The sequence below is a fragment of the Pleuronectes platessa genome, chromosome 4 (genome assembly GCF_947347685.1).
Source record: "Pleuronectes platessa chromosome 4, fPlePla1.1, whole genome shotgun sequence".
Taxonomy (NCBI): Eukaryota; Metazoa; Chordata; class Actinopteri; order Pleuronectiformes; family Pleuronectidae; genus Pleuronectes; species Pleuronectes platessa.
Genome location: NC_070629.1, coordinates 14355995 through 14372177, shown reverse-complemented (window position 1 = coordinate 14372177; position 16183 = coordinate 14355995). Strand labels below are relative to the sequence as shown.

Sequence of the window (16183 nt, the reverse complement as noted above, 5' to 3'; positions counted from 1 at the left end):
TCAGCCTGAATGAAAACATAGCACCGTTAGCTCAGGAGGCTAATCCCCGCTGTGTGCAGGTTCATCTGACAGCCCCGTTCATCCGCACCGGCTGACCGCCACACGCGCAGGAGGTGGGATGGCTGCGACCGACTGGTACGCTCACAAGTCGCTCGGAGACGGACTCTTCTGGATCCAGGAGCGGTTCTTCCAGTCGGAGAACCGCGCCAACATCTGGCTGCTGCGCGGCTCGCACCAGGACGTGGTCGTCGACACCGGTCTGGGCTTGAGGAGCTTGCCGGATTACATCGACGCCATGGGGCTGCTCGGCAAGGACCCGCAGAAGAAGAACCCGCTGCTGGCCATCGCCACCCACGCCCACTTCGACCACTCGGGCGGTCTGCATCAGTTCCAACAGGTGGGCGTCCACAGCGCCGAGGTCGATGCCGTGGCTAACGGCGACAATTTCGAGACGGTCACCTGGCTCAGCGACCGGGAGATCGCCGAGGCTCCGTCTCCCGGATGGAGGGCGAGGCACTACAAAGTGAAGGCGGTGCAGCCCACTCACATCCTGCAGGAGGGTAGGTACAGCGGAGGAGAGGCCTCCTCTGCAGGTGTGACTTAGGGATGGAGGGTGGCGCTGTGATCGAGGGCCAGGTCTGAATGCATCAGTCAGATGATGAGCATTACAGAAGAGTTAATGGACGCGCCTTGCTGTAGTTTGCACATTATGCACATTATGTTCCACTCTGAATCCTCTCCATCCCCACAGGAGGCTCTTACTGCACAATACATTTGGCAGATGACCAGAAATGACTAACACACACACACACACACAAATATAGAGGTAGAGATGGACAGATGGTGTAGGCTATTATTGGGTATATTTTATCAGATTTCCGGTGAATATAGGTGCTACTTATTAAGGTTTGAATGTTTTATTACAATAAGGTGTAAAAGTGCAGAGAGGTTATCTGTCAAGTGTTGAGCATCCTTAGCAAATTCCCAATCATTGAATGCGAGACAATGTGCGACTCCGGTTTTTTGGCAGCTTTTTTATGCCTTTGTTATTTTTCCTTGCAGAGCAGTTCTATTTTAAGCCAGGGTGTAGATTCTGTTACATCAAAGAGAGGAAGAAGAGAAGAATGCAAAGACTGGCCACGCACAACTGGAAAACATCCCATAGACTTGAATATTAACATCCTCACAGCACTGTTTTACACATCACACACACCATGTTATTAGCAGAAACATCTAATCAATCTCCTGAAGATATAGATTTTTGTAATAATTTCAGGCAGCATGAAGGATGCTGCATGTGCTATCGGCTGAGCTTTTCTCAGCTTTTGGACTGAGACTTTACCTTTTAGCCTTGTTATATTCTTACACAGTGTAATGCCTGCACCGCCGCTCTATACACCAACTTGTTCTGCTGTGTCAGAGTCACTGCTGCAGTGCAGTTAAAATACGTCGCTGGCTTCTCTGTGGCTTTCATCCGGTCCGGACCAAAACAGTGTTATATACTGAATGTCCAAGATGCTGCACATAATGATGATGATGATGAAAACACAAATGCACATGTAACCCTTGTTTGATTCAGATAAAAAATGAAGAACATAAGGATTTTAATCTGTGAATGATATGCATGTGCTGTGGTGCAAAGGTGAAAGTTATATTTTGGTATGTGTGAATGAATCTGAAGACATGATCCAGACTCTCCCTCTCTCCTGCCTGTAGGTGATGTCATCAACCTGGGCGACCGGCAGCTGACGGTGCTCCACATGCCCGGTCACTCTCGGGGCAGCATCTGCCTCCACGACCGAGACAACAAGTTGCTCTTCAGCGGAGACGTGGTGTACGACGGCGCCATGATTGACTGGCTGCCCTACAGCCGCGTCAGTGATTACATCAGTAGCTGCGAGCGTTTGGTGGGGCTGGTGGACAGCGAACAGGTAACACCGAAACACACACACACAAAAACACACACACACACACACGGCTCCACTGTCTTGGGTCATTAATTAAGATTCACAAGTTTTATGGTCCTGAAATTATGCTGTTGACCAGGAGTATCTTTATCCACTTTATGTGCTAAGGTGACTTTTGTGCACCACCTTTTGCGATAAAGATGTCTGACAGTTTACCAACAACTGTGCTTTTCTGGAAAATGTATGTTGTAGAGAATAATAACCTTGTAAATCTAAACATTTGCTATCAGTAGTTTTTCAGCTGTATGTACATCATCCTTATGTACCACGCACACTTATAATTAAAGGTCACTGTTAACCTAGAGAAAGAATACTGTTTCACATCACATGAGGTCATGTTCTGTTCACCATTTGTCTGAGAACTGGAATGTCATCAACCAGGTTGACCAGGTCCTCCCTGGACACTACAACACCTTCGGAGCAAAGCGGCTCCACCGGCTTGCGTCCTCGTATATCAGCCGAGCCGGGACGTGCCCTGCGAAGTTCTCCACGTTCGCCTGGAGAACCCTGGCTGGGGTGGCGCTGCGGGCGTGCAACCCACGGAGTGCCTGTTAATGTAGAGGGGATGATCGCGGAGCTGGACCAAGCGTTTAAATGCACAAACAAAAACGTGTGTAAATATGCTAGAGTGAGGTGAGGAGGGGGAGGCACCCCTCATTTGTCTGTAACTGTAACATTCATTTACTTATGTAATCCAACAGAATTCATATAATTGCCAAACTTTAAGTAAAATGCCCCCATTGGGTTACATAAGTCAATAATCAAGCATTATATTTAACATATAATATAAATTATCTACTTGTGTGATTGTGTTATATACTGATGATTATGTATATGTTGGTCTGAATATGATTATATGTATGATTTTTTTTTTTATACTCTAAGCAAATGCTTAGTTACAATAGCACAACACTGATATAACTCTGCTCTGCAAACAGAAAGCAGGGAGATTTGGGTTTGCAGCTGAGACATTTGAAACAGTCAATATGGCCATAGTGTTTCTCTATGCATACTCTAATGCTCAGTGAAGGCTCAGCATCGACTACCTCCTATGTTTGTAAGAGTGCTTTGTATTATCCACTAACTGCGGCTTTGCTATTGAAACATTGACAATAAAGCCTCTGTTCTACCTGCCTGTCTTCATGCCTCCACAACACGGACTTCTGCAGCTTCAATATGGAACTTTATCTTGTTCACAGAAGAGCTGAGCTCCTGTGGGATTTCTTACTGGAGTAAGGAAGAGAGGCAGACTAGAAATGGACAGAATATGATCCATATTATGCTCGAGGTGCAGATTATTATAAGTATATCTCTGATCTGATGGAAATATCTTGCCCTGCAAGGACATGTGTTCAATGTGATACAGAAGAGAGACGATTACTAGATTTATGTGCAGATTTTAACTTGTTATAGGTGATTTATAAGTGTCTAGTCTTCTTATATCCTTGAAAGTGTAAGATTCACAGTAAGGAACCAGAAGGGCCCCAGGACAGCACCGTCCTCAGCCAAGGCTAACGGCTTACCTTGTCATCTTATAATAAAATAAAAAATAACCTGGCTGTGACTGTTTATGTGGATCCGCTTTAAAATCGTATAGATCAGGGGCGGCTCCTGGTACAGGCGACTTAGGCGGTTGCCTAGGGCGCAAAATGTCGAGAGGGCGGCACAAGAGACTTATTTATCATGACGTGACACATGCAATGTAAAACAATACATTAACGTCACACCATCATCCTCTAACCCCGGGACTCACCGGAGGTAGAAGCGCAGCGTAAAGCGGTCCGCCTTCTTTCCTCGTCCTCCACTCCTTCACAAAATTTCATGGGAATCAGAACAATAGTTTTTATAGTTTTATAGTTTATCCTGCTGACAAAGAGACTAGAATTGAACCCTAGAGTGCACATCAACGCCAAGGCCCAACAGTCCCCTTCAAATCAATCAAGCTGCAAATTTCACATACTTATCAGTTCTCAAAATGTACCGTACTTTTTTCGTCAGGATCTATGAATTAATTCCTTGGAAAACAGTGTAAATGTTGAAGAAAGAGAAAAACTAATAATGGTTCCGCAACTACATTTAATGGCTTCTTCCTTAACCCCTACAGATTTCGTTGAAACCAGTATAATAGGTTTTGTCTAATGTTGCTCACAATTTACTAAACCAAACAAATCCCCACAAATCAACCCACATAAGGACCGGGGTGAAAGAACCTCTGAGGTGGAGGTAGTCAATTATTAATTTGGAACATTAACTTTTATGTTTTACCTCTGGCAATTTTACATGTATCAAAAACGTGATGTAAATATTGACAGCAGATCATGGAAAAGACAAATGGAATACACACGAGGCAAGTTTGAGTCGATAAAACATTTATTATAATTAATGTTATATTATTTAGGATGAGATTTCCACATTTCTCAATTTCTGTTAACCTTCTCCGACAGCGTACATGCAGAACACGGAGTCTGCCACCAAGGGAAAACAACTCTTGCAAGGATATAACATTCAATGTTATCTATATTTGTAACAGTTAAAAGATCTGCACATCATCCATTAACAACATGATAATCAGGTATCAATATATAGCTGCATTTATAACAAAAATCAATAATGTAACAAAAAGACAAAAGAGAGGTTTATTTGTTAACTTATAAAATTAATTTACAGTAACAAACGCTGCTTTCCAAGCATTTGACAGGCATGTTTCTTTTTAAAATCTTAGTAAAAATGGTTTCGAGAGTTCTGAGGCCCGAGAGGGAAACTGTTACCAAAGTAAGTCCACAGCAGATGACAGAGAGAGAAGAGGGAGAGGCTTTACTGCACCGACTGCGACTCCCCAACATGATCCGGTGATTTTCTCCTGATTAGAAGCAACTGCTGTGAGTTGATTTAATGGCAACAACTTGCATATTTAAAAACACTGGTGGCAGTGAAAACCATTCTAGGTTTGCTGTTACCACTGTATAATAACCTAAAGCATGACTTTGTCACCTCCGCCAAGGAGGTTAAGCTTTCACTGTTGTTGGTCTGTCTGTAAGCAGGGTTAAGCAAATACTACTGAATCCAAACTTGGTGGAAGGACGTGGAACAGGCCAAGGGAGCACCCATTACATTCTGGCGCAAATCTGTGCAAAGTGGTGCGTCAAAGATTTTTTTTTTTTTTTCTTCAAAATTAAGAGGGCCTTTTTGGACATTTTCACTTTATGACAGGGAATAACATGGATCTTATCGAAATTTTTTATATTATCTATGAGTGTGTGCAATCGGTGCGGATTGATCGGGTTTAAGGGGACTGTTAGGCCTTGGCGGAGGTATGTGCTCTACTGAGTGCCGTCTTAGTTTCATAATTTACTGTCATTGAACATTTTCTTAAATTCAGCCATGCAAAATGGTTTCCAAGTTTCTTTCTGTGTGGTATAATAACAAACTGAGTTTCACATTTTATTGGATTTTCATCAGTAGGAGTCAAGATTCAATAAAATACGACAATGCTGTTGTGAGGCATTGTAGCACAACTAGAGGTATGGCTTTGGGTTATCAATTCTACTTAAGCTTTGGTTAATTTCAGTTAATTGGAGGGTTTTTGTTCTATGTACGCGTGGCTTTTTGATTTCATCCTGTCAACAGTGTGCAGATACATGTTTCGAAAAAGGAAAAAAGCAGAGCACAGATTTTTACCCTGAAGAGATCACAGTTATAACCAGTACAGTTAGCATGAGCACTTGCATTAAGTCGAGCTTTCACCAGAATCATTGTTGAAAAATGATCTCAAGTAGTTTTAACATTTGAACTGTTTAAACTGCAACAAAAATAAAAACAAAAACGGTGCATAGTAATTTCAGGAGAACCACAAATATCATCTGCTGTGTGACTGATTAGAAAATGACACTGACGTAGATATCACAGTACAGGCAACAAACACCAACCCTCCTCCACACTCACATAGTCTACATGTGGAAACCCTGGACTGATCATTATGTTCATCTCGCCACATGCTCGCTGGCTTTCATAGCATTTACACCGCAAACCTTTATTTATAAAACATAGATAAGAATCATCCAGTCAATACGCTGCCAGTGCATTTATGGAGATGACCTTGACACAATGTTTGAGTGGCCGGGACGGCTGAGGACAAAACCAAGCTTATCCAGTTCTAGAGAGCAGGCGCCGAGTGTGGCCTGATAATCAGAGCAAGTCTTGAACACTGATTACTAGCACATCCATGATTTCTCAAAGCAAGCAGAGTACCTCCCATTTAGTTTCAGATCCACTTCAAAACTGTGGCAACCCTGTAAAGACGAAGAGACGCCTGAAGTGATTGTCTTTTGTGTGAGGAGACATTCCAGTTTGCCCCAGGAGGGTCCTCCATGAGCTATCGTCCACCAGGAGGCAGGCTTGAGGCAGCTTATCCTGCTCAGGGCTGTGCATTGGGCATAGCAGATAGCCTGAGGTGGGTTCACATGTTAAGCCTGTTAAACCGTGATGTAAAGAGTACTATTGCCTTCAGGTCAACATTAAATGTCTGCCAGGTTCACACCTGACTTTGGAGCCAGTTGCGAGGATCAAGCCTGGCCCTGAGGTTCCTGAGGCTGCGTCGAGCCGGGGAGGGCCTGGAGAAGGGGACCCCCTCAGATGACTCAGGGCTGTGGCTGCTCTCGCTGTTGGTGGAGCTATTGCTGGAGGTGGAGCTGGAGCAGGAGAGCGTGGTCTGCGTGCTGCGCTGGGACAGAGGTGATCGCGCGGAGATGGGTATAGCGGCGAGCAGGGAGGAAGGAGCAGGCTGGCAGGGGCAATGGAAGGTGCCTCCTCCTCCTCCGAATCCCCTCCCTCGCAGGGTGCTGAGCTTGGCATCCAGCGACAGGGTACGCGGCCTCAGACGGGAGGGGGAGGATGACATGAGAGAGAAGTTTGAAGAGGGCTCGGGCCAGCCGTGGTGTTGAGAGCAGGGACTGGTGCTGCAGTGGCTGTCGCTGTCGGAGGTCAAACTCACGTCTGAGGACAGCAGGCCCAGCTGGGGGCAGCGGTGGGGGCTCATCGGGCTCCGGGGCAGACGGCGAGGGGAGCAGGGACTGTGGCCAGACAGGCGAGAAGTACAGGGACGTGGGCGACCAGCGCTTTTCGGGTTGTTCTCCTCAAACAGAGACATCCAGGGGTTAGAGGTGCCCAGCTGGCTGCGGAGCTCCAGCTCCTGCAGTCTCCGAGCCAAGATGTCTGACACAGTGCTGCTGGGGTCATCGGATGACTCAATAACTGCAGGAGAGATGCAGCAAAGCTCATCATTACACTGCTGTAGTGTCGGCCTGTGACTTCTACTCCAAGGGATTTGAATCTGACAGGTTAAAACGATTGCTTAGTTTCTTCAATGTGCATTTGTATTAGTCATGCATTGCAAACTTGCACAAATAGTGCAAACAAAAAAGACATTTAAAAATGATATTTTGTACATTTTGATCCCGCTCATAAGATAATAATAAGGACTTTCCATCTAGATGTGTCTCAGTGTTGTTGAATTAATGATGATGGAACAAAAACATCCCATCTCGTAATGTTTTGCTGAATTTGCAAACCATCATCAAGTCGAACCTGATGCTCAATATGACATAAATCCTGAATTGCATAGCTCTAGCCAGATGTCAATGCAATGCAGCCTCTGCAGAGTGCAGCATCTACCACAGACTCATTTGTACAGAGCCCTACTCCCGTTACTTCACCTGTCGTTGTAATAGGATGAGAGCAGAGCACGAATCTCAGCAGACACAGCGTTATCCTGCAGCAGGAGACCCTCACAGGAGGGTGTGGCAAGAGGGGCTGCCAGCGGCGGGCGAGTTAGGAAAACCAAGAGGCAGGTGAGAGAGAAGGGGTGGAGAGGAGAGGAGGTGTGCAACAGGTGGAGTTCGGTTTGTGTGGTTCGATGGTCACGACAGAGATTGATGTGTGTTTATTGAGGAAATGAATGTTGAGGCAGGATAAAGATTCATTCAAGGTTAAATGTAATTCACCCATGAAAAACAAATAGGGAAATTTGGTAGGAAATGTGGAGTTGATCGTGAATAATGTATGAGGACATGAGGAAGTAATAAAGGAATGACAAAGGAACACAAAGCCAAGGAGTGATGGATTCGGGACACACAAGGAAATATGAATAGAACAGAGAGGAAAAGAGAAACAGAAGACAGAAAGTAAGTAAGTGTGTCAGAGATAAGACCCCTTCTATCTACAGAACAGAGAAGTAAAGCAGTGTGAGTTCCAGATATCAGAGAGGAAAGTTTTTTATTGTGAGAGCATCTCTCATGCACATGGACAGGAGGTATTAAAGCTGCACACAGTCACATGCAGTGCAGGTACAGTGCTTTCTCTCCCTGTCTTCCCTCTAACTCGTCCTTTAAAGTGACGAAAAGTGTTTTCTTAATCAGGAAGGTGGAGGTCTTACCCATTTCGTGGTAAAGAGAGCCCTGTTTTGGTGTGACAGGAGCTGGCTTCCTTGGTGATGGCTGTTCAATTTTCATTAAGTCATCACAGCACTGCTTCCACTGGCCTGTGTGACGGAGAACAGCATTAACCTTCAACAAACCGAGCAGCAGAGAGAATAAACAATAGACTGTTAAGATGGAGGACGTGTCTCTGCTTACTCCCAATGTCCAGAAATTAAGCTAAAATCTTAGAGTTATAGAGTCTGTGCAGTAGGTATCAGGGGATAGAGCTGCGGTAGTGAGGTCCCAACACTATACACTTTCAAGCAATCGTGATTCAGTCTCAGCTGCAAGTCATGACATTTCACCTTATTTTATAACATCAAATAAGTATTTGAAACCAAACTACTTAAATCAGGGGTCTTCAACGTTTTTCAGGCAAAGGCCCCCAAACTGGTGGAGAGATGGAGCAGGGACCCCCTACTATATATATTGTATAAAATTGTGTTTTATATTAAACTGGGCCTAGTGCCATATATAAACATAGCTACCCTGTTATTGTGCATTCAATACTAAGCTATTCAAATATTACACAGGTTCATATATTCTTGTTTTTAATTTAAACATGTGCAAGGTACAGGGTGGCCATGCCACTGCCATTTATCAACATACATCTTGCATACAACACTTAGCTATTACAATAATTCACAGATTCATGTATTTATTTTAAACATACATGTAGAAGAGACAGTGAATCCTCAAGCCATCTGTGGATGCCACACATACTCCCACATTAGTGAGATGTCAGACCCTGATGGGTAGCACACAACTTATCTAACCTTGGATGGATGGAGGTTGTCAGGCAGAGGTTTAAATTAGCCTCTCAATGTGTTGGATGCATGTTAATGTGTATTTAAAGACATTTAAATTTGTGTAAGAAAAAATTGGTTCGGAAAAAAATCCAAAACTATAAAAAATATAAAAAATTGTCTAATAAACCAAACATTTCGAGACCCCCCTGCAGTACCTCTGCGGACCCCCTAAGGGTCACGGACCCCCTGTTGAAGACCTCTGACTTAAATGACAGAAATCATTTTCGAAAAAACTTTTTTTTAATTATGACCTATACTGCAGCCAGCCACCGGGTGCTGATCAAGCTGCTTTATCTGTGTCTCAGTTCAGGGTTGCGTTTGAATAACTGATTGTGTCACTGCAGTGCAACTAGGCTTTCCCATTTGGACAGCTCTTTCCAATGTGTCCTTTAATCCCTGAGAAACAAAGGCTCAAGTGGGCTGATCATTCCCGCCCCAAACTATCCCAGGATTCATTGCATTTCAGTGACAAACTGAATTTGAAAAAGGTAATGGTATCGGCAGGTGACGAGACGTCCATGCTTGTCAACCAAACAGCTAATGGTGCACATGTTGGGGCATTACAACTTTCTTGTATGGTCAAACTTCAGCTCTGTTGCTAGACCACAGCAGTAAGGGTTTGACGAGATAGTAAACTCCATCACAAAAAGCCTTGTAGATGAGGCCGTCTCATTTCAGTGTGGCCTTAGTAATCTACGCGGTCCACAAAGACCACACCCTTTGGGGGCCGGACCTGAATCGGGACAAAGCTTTCAGCTTCACTTTTAGGAGTAATCAAGTCGTCCATCTTTATACAAAGTCAATGAATAACCAATACTTTATGCCCTTGAGATTTTGGTCTTTTAAGCAGCTTCTGTGACATATGTGAGTGGCTGTATGCATCTGCTTACTCATATCGTAGAAATGTTGCCAGAAGGCCTCCATCCACCGGTGTGTGTCCTCGCGGCTGTCAGTGGTCAGAGTGTGCGTGACCTCCTCTCCTCCATACTGGTTGCTGATGCAGATATTCTGAACTTTACTGTGAGGGTCTTTCTCTGACGCACGTATTCTGGTCTCCTGAAACAAAGCACGAACAAAGAATAAAACCCTCTGCTACAAAATGGCTACAATCAGGAATGAATGCCAGGAACAGAATTATGTGCTGGAGCGAATGATCAATACGGCCGTTGTAATTGTTAAGTCCCACTGAAATTAAGCCCTCAGTAATAAAAGCCACTAATTAGTCCTCTTCTTCCAAACCATTTCCCTGCAGCAATTACCTTAACAATAGGAGCAGACCTCTGAAACTCCCCGGCTTCTCGTTCTACTCCAAATGTGACTGTGTGTGACCACTAGAGGGCAGTGTTGCTCCATTCATTCATCTATCCCTCACACCTACATCCTCACACCTCCTCAGACAGCTGACTAACTAAAGGATCAGATGGACCTGATCTGATCTGACTGACTTGGCTGTGGGTCAGCTGTGCGCTCAGGGTCAGAGGCTACAAAAGACTGAATGAGTCACTGTGGAAGAATGAGACGCCCCACAGGCATCAGGGACACAGAGACGGGGAAGAAGACGATTGAGAAGCTCGCTGGCTGGTGCAAGGACAAACACAAGGATGGGGAGAACGATTGGACCGTTGGGTCTTATTGTGTGTGCAGACACTTGAGAAGATAAGATTAGTCTCGAAATCTTTTTCTCTTTTCTTTCCAGATATCCCTGCTCCTGTCTTGCTCAATATTAACAGCTACACCCAGAAAGCATTGCAACCGAACCATCGTTTTCTACTCTGACAGCTACGTGCCTTGCTTGGGGGCATCTTGATCCAAGATACTGAGGGAAAAACTCATTTCTTATTTACTTTTTTTCCCTCAGACCCTACCAGTTGGCTGAAGATTCAAACTGGCAGCAATCCACAGGCCTTATGATTGGAATGCCTTAGGTGTTACCAGAAATACTAAGCTGTATGTTTTCTGCAGGGCAGGATCAATCTCCGTAGACCTTTTTCCACATTTCGGATAGCTCCTCTGTTTTCATGCGATTCCTTTCCTGACCTTATTGACAGCGATGGTGAAAGCTGGTTCGACATTTGCCTCCACGTCTTCTTGCCGGTGGTAGCAGAAGAGGCTTGTTCCTTTCAGCACAGCGTAGACCTTTCTCCAGCTCTGGGGGTCACCGCCGCACTGCTGCAAGGTAGCGAAAAAGATTGATTTAGTGGGTAGTACACGAAACACAATGAGAAATGGTATCATGAGAGGCAGAGGAAGGGAGCGGAGGGGAAGAAAACGATGAAAAAAAGACTTCTAACAAGATGAAAGCTACTGAAACCCTGAGAGGGAAGAGTACCAGCAGATAGCTGTGAACTTACCTTAACTTTCAAACATCCACTCATCACCTGTTGGGTCATACAGCGAGGCTGGGCTGCAAGGCGGCAACACATGCTGCCGTAGAGGGGCACCCAGTATGAAGACTCCTCTGCAGGGAGAGAAGCATGGATGGATGGATGAGCAATACCATTAAAAAATATGAATATTCCCTTATCAGATTTATAACATATATAATCACATGCATCAACGCCGAGATGCTAACACCTCATCCTGAGTCGCACAAACCCCCTTTAATAAGCAACACAAGGCCCAGGGGCATATAAGACTGTAAGGGAGTACCGCAATGGTAGTTATTTGTTTGTTGGCCTTCGTGTGTTAGCACCATTACACAAAAAAATCCCTAGGTCATGGAAAAACACATTCAATTTTGGTGCAGATCCGGAACAGGTGGTGGATCCTGGAAATGTATTTATTTTTTCACTTCCTTTAACATTTTTAGACATTTTCATCAATAGGGTGGGAATAATTTATGGACCTTGATGAGAACAAGCTCTATGATTTGGTACAATTTGGCGTAGCTTGATTGAATTTAAGGGGACTGTATTCCGACATGACATTCCAAATTCACACACGGCATGCACTATGACAGGTTTGACACACAGACACACACACTTCATCCCCGCGTCACGCTGAGCCCCCTTTAACACCCAAAACCAGGCACAGGGGTGTAAAAGAGTGGTAGCTGCAGGGAGCATCATGAAGTTCAGCAATGAAACCTTACAGCAGACTGAAGGGCCAATGAATAAAACACTAGGGGCCTGTCTGAGGGTCCGGGCCCTTGTTAGCCCACATCATTACAGTTTTACACAACAGTCACCTCACTGGCACAGCCTCTTATTACTGTGACCTTGACAATGGCAGTCTGTCGGATAGCATGGTGACAGAGAGCGAGGACAAGGGGGGGAATAGGGAGGGGAGGGGCAGACGCACTGTTCGCTGGGTGGAAGGAAATGATTGGAAGGCAAAGAGGAGACGTGGAGACAGTGATGAGTGAGAGAAGGACAAGAATCAGACAGATGGCTGGTTTGGCAGAGAGAGAGAGAGAGAAAAAAAAAAAAGATGATGAGGAGGAGACAGATTGATGGAGGCTGCCACTCACCGTTGCCGGAGATGGTGAGGTCTTGCGTGCGGAAGCTGTCCTGGACGTGCGACAGTGACAGTGTGGTATGAGCCAAGAGGTGGTACTTAGGGCCTCTGTCAACACACGAAAGAGCCAGAGATAAATTAATTCATTGTTCAGTGGAGTATGCGTGTTTACAGAGAAAAACAGTCTCAGAGGAATATCCATTATTTGTCTCCGTTCTTCCTCCATTCAGTCTATCTGGCATCAAATGAAAGCTCGCCATTAAGTTAAAGCCAACTCACGGTACAGAGGGAACTGGCAGCAGGAGGGGAGATGCCCCCCCGTTGCTGACAGGACTGCACGGCCCAGGCTCCATGGCAGCGCGGAGCTTCTTCCCAGCTGACCGGCCCAGGGAGGAGCTCAGTTTACTGGCGAGCTTCCTCGGCGTGCTTCCTGCTGAGTAGTCGTCCTCCGAGCAGCAGCTGTACAGCTCGAGGCGCAGCTCAAAGCCCGGGCTGGCTTCAGAACTGGGAAAGGGTGTCAGAGTCACTGTCAAGATGTACGTGAGGTTTTTATGTGAGTATTAAAGTTTAAGTGCCGGTGACTTACAATACAATGGTGTTGTCAAAGCAGATATCGGTGAGCGTCCGGTCCACTATCACCATGTCTGTGTCAAAGATCTCTCCTCCCAGCTGCAGCAGGCAGAACACAGCACATCGATGGAGCTCTACAAAAAGAACACAAAAAAATATAACACTACATATATGAGACATCTCAGCTGTAGACTGTATATAAAGATGGTCGAAGCGTCTCAACTTCTTCCCACTATCCAGAGTGAAGCATTTGAAGAAAAATAGATATAGAAAGTGGATGAAGCAGTGGTATTGTGGTCCAGCTGATACACAAGCTCGACCAATCATGAGTCAGTCTCAACTGACTAAGAACTGACTGATAACGACCTAAAATGACAAAATCAACTTCGAGGAAAAACATTTTTCTTGTATTTTGACTTTTTAGCTTCATTTTCAGTTCCTACAGCCGTTCGAGATTTATGTGACTGTTTTAACAAAGTGTTGAGACCTGAGGTAGAGAAGACATATGACTTGAGTGGTTAAAACTCCTCCACCCGGCTGACATGAACTTCTACTGTTGTGAGTTTCATCCCTGCTGAGAATGCAGCCTTGTTAGCGGTTGTGTGGCTCAAGCTGAAACACGATGGTGTCTAATGTTACAGTAAACAACAACTCTTGGCTTCTCTATACATTGAAAATAAAGCCTCTGGGAATACAAATGAACCCTGAGGATGCTGTAGTGCTGATTTATGGACAAGCACAACAGCGTCACATCCATAATAAGAGGAAAGAGTACCTTAGGTATCATTGTTGTTATATAAGCAATATGGAGAAGAATAGGCCACTATTCTTCTTCTATTGTGTTTCTCCTCTTCTATTGTACAACTGAAGTCAGGTGATCATCAAATGCTCATAGAAACTCAAGGTTAATACTGAAAAGGCTGAGGAAGGTGGTCTGCTCCGGTCTACGCCACATTGACCCTTAATATTCAAACGTATTATTAAAACAATGAGTTCTGCCTTAAATATGATACAACATGTGAGAGACGAACGTGCTTCGCTCCTCCCTGTCTCCTGGGCTTGGTTTACGTCTCGGTGTGCCTAATGACCTTGACTAACGGCCTCATTAAGCTTTGTTAAGAGTCTACTACCTGTCTCCTGAGTTCATTTACATGCACGGGCCATGCAGATTAATTCCATCGAAGTTGCCAGGGGAGAGAGCAGAGCACGGACGCTGCTATAATGACAGCACGGTGGTTAACCCACATTGACTTCATCAAGAGCGGGCGGGATAGAAAATGATCAATATAAAGATCTCCATTTCCGATATTTTACAGTACATCATTGGATTCTGAAATGCCCAAGATATATTTAAACATGACCTGGTTATTAATGAAAATCCATCTTACAAAAAAATGTCAAGAGGGGTCCTTGAATGTAAAATTACAGTTTTCAATTGCCTCCCAGTGTTTTCTGTCTTACTACCGCAGATCAGCACCTGTGGGCTGCTGCTTCTCAAATCCAAGAGGTGCAGCCAACAAGACTGAGCAATGGGTCCGGCTGTGCTGCCAAGGAGTTTAAGTCTCTTTAAAAGACGGGAGATATCTGGGAAGCTGCAACAGATTGTAATGATCAGCAAAAGGATCTGCGCCATGGGCCTTGAACCCAGTGGAAAAATATTATACTGTAAGGTCTGTTTGCACAATTCAGTCTCAGTCTCCTGGGTCAGCTTGAAGCCAACGATGAAAAGGTGATTTCTGTTCCACGGTCGGGAGGAATCCCACACTCGCGCCAATGATTTCACATAAATTCCCCATGTTTGAATCCGCCATTTCATTATACTGTGCAAAGCCTCTTGCCTTGTCCCTCAGAGGAGAATCATTACTTAAACCTACAGGCATTAATCATTAATAAGCCATCAGTGAATCTCTCCACATGCACACGGAGGTGGTTCCTCACCTCCTTTGTTCTTGAAGTACTCCGTGTCTTTCCACATGAGAGGGATACGAAGATCTGGAACGACAACGGACAGGGGATTAGACCGCAAAAATGTTAATCAGCCTAATTGTCGTATTTGTGTGTGTGTGTGTGTGTGTGTGTGTGTGTGTGTGTGTGTGTGTGTGTGTGTGTGCCTCCCTGCAGATGCTGCTTTCACTTACTGACTAAAATATCTACAGCTAATAACTGACTGAGTGTGTGGACAGCGTGTTCTCCAGCTGGTTCCAGACAGAGACACAGAAGTGCCCCCTTGAGCCTCTACACCCCCCGCCCCCCCGACACACACAATCAAAATCTTTCAACTCGGGAATCTTTATTGTTTAATTGTTATAATTTAGCCCCTCTTTTCCTGCTCTTGTGCTTCTCTATGATCTTGAGGATAATTCTTCTGACTGATTCCTTTCTCTTATTGCGGTGGGCAGCATCTGCACGTCACCACAATCACATCGGTTTATTAAGAGGGAATGATATGTTCCCTATTAGAGAAAGAGAGAGTCTCTTCAGTTCCCATTCTTCTTGCTAATTTACTTCAATTCTAACAAAAATGCTCCCCCAAGCCTTCCTCCCGCGGCCTCCTTTTTAAAGATCCATATTGCCCCAGTAACTTGCCTGAGATGGCCACTTTTCCTTTGCACGGAAGTCTGTCGTCCATCGGCCCGGCGTCCGACGACCTCCGCGTGACCTTCTGCATGACCTGAGCCTCCTTCATCCTCTGCAGCTCCGACATGTAGGCCATGATTCGAGTGCTGCAGGTCTGCAGGCTCTTGGCCGCCTCCAGCGCCTGGTCTCTCTGGGAGCAGGCGGCCAGCAGCTTGCAGGCTCCATCGCGCATCCGGATCTCATGGTCGATCTTCTTCTGGATGTCGCTGTCCTGCAAGAGCGAGGGACGGTGAAGGATAAGTCAGACTGTGACAGATAATTTTGCATTTAT

The 16183-nt window shown here is 45.1% G+C and overlaps 2 protein-coding genes across 5 annotated transcripts in view; one reads left to right on the top strand and one right to left on the bottom strand.

Moving 5' to 3' along the window:
• mblac2 (metallo-beta-lactamase domain containing 2) lies at positions 1 to 3096 on the top strand. Its single transcript, XM_053421494.1, has 3 exons — positions 1 to 560; positions 1717 to 1931; positions 2349 to 3096. Exons 1-3 carry the CDS (start codon positions 119 to 121, stop codon positions 2520 to 2522), a joined length of 831 nt encoding a protein of 276 aa, XP_053277469.1. The 5' UTR covers positions 1 to 118; the 3' UTR covers positions 2523 to 3096.
• A 1223-nt stretch (positions 3097 to 4319) lies between these two features.
• rtkna (rhotekin a) overlaps positions 4320 to 16183 on the bottom strand; it is a 63329-nt gene continuing 51465 nt past the window's right edge. For 3 of the 4 annotated variants that reach the window (XM_053421590.1, XM_053421591.1, XM_053421589.1), the window contains 10 exons: positions 15862 to 16123; positions 15214 to 15267; positions 13292 to 13409; positions 12985 to 13209; positions 12719 to 12813; positions 11601 to 11707; positions 11287 to 11418; positions 10140 to 10305; positions 8398 to 8502; positions 4320 to 7217 (listed from right to left, as the gene is read on the bottom strand). In XM_053421590.1, coding sequence (XP_053277565.1) covers positions 6499 to 7217; positions 8398 to 8502; positions 10140 to 10305; positions 11287 to 11418; positions 11601 to 11707; positions 12719 to 12813; positions 12985 to 13209; positions 13292 to 13409; positions 15214 to 15267; positions 15862 to 16123 — 1983 coding nt within the window. In that variant the 3' untranslated portion in view covers positions 4320 to 6498. Of the gene's footprint in view, positions 7218 to 8397; positions 8503 to 10139; positions 10306 to 11286; positions 11419 to 11600; positions 11708 to 12718; positions 12814 to 12984; positions 13210 to 13287; positions 13410 to 15213; positions 15268 to 15861; positions 16124 to 16183 lie in introns of those variants that run through there. The other variant, XM_053421592.1, reaches the window with a different exon arrangement.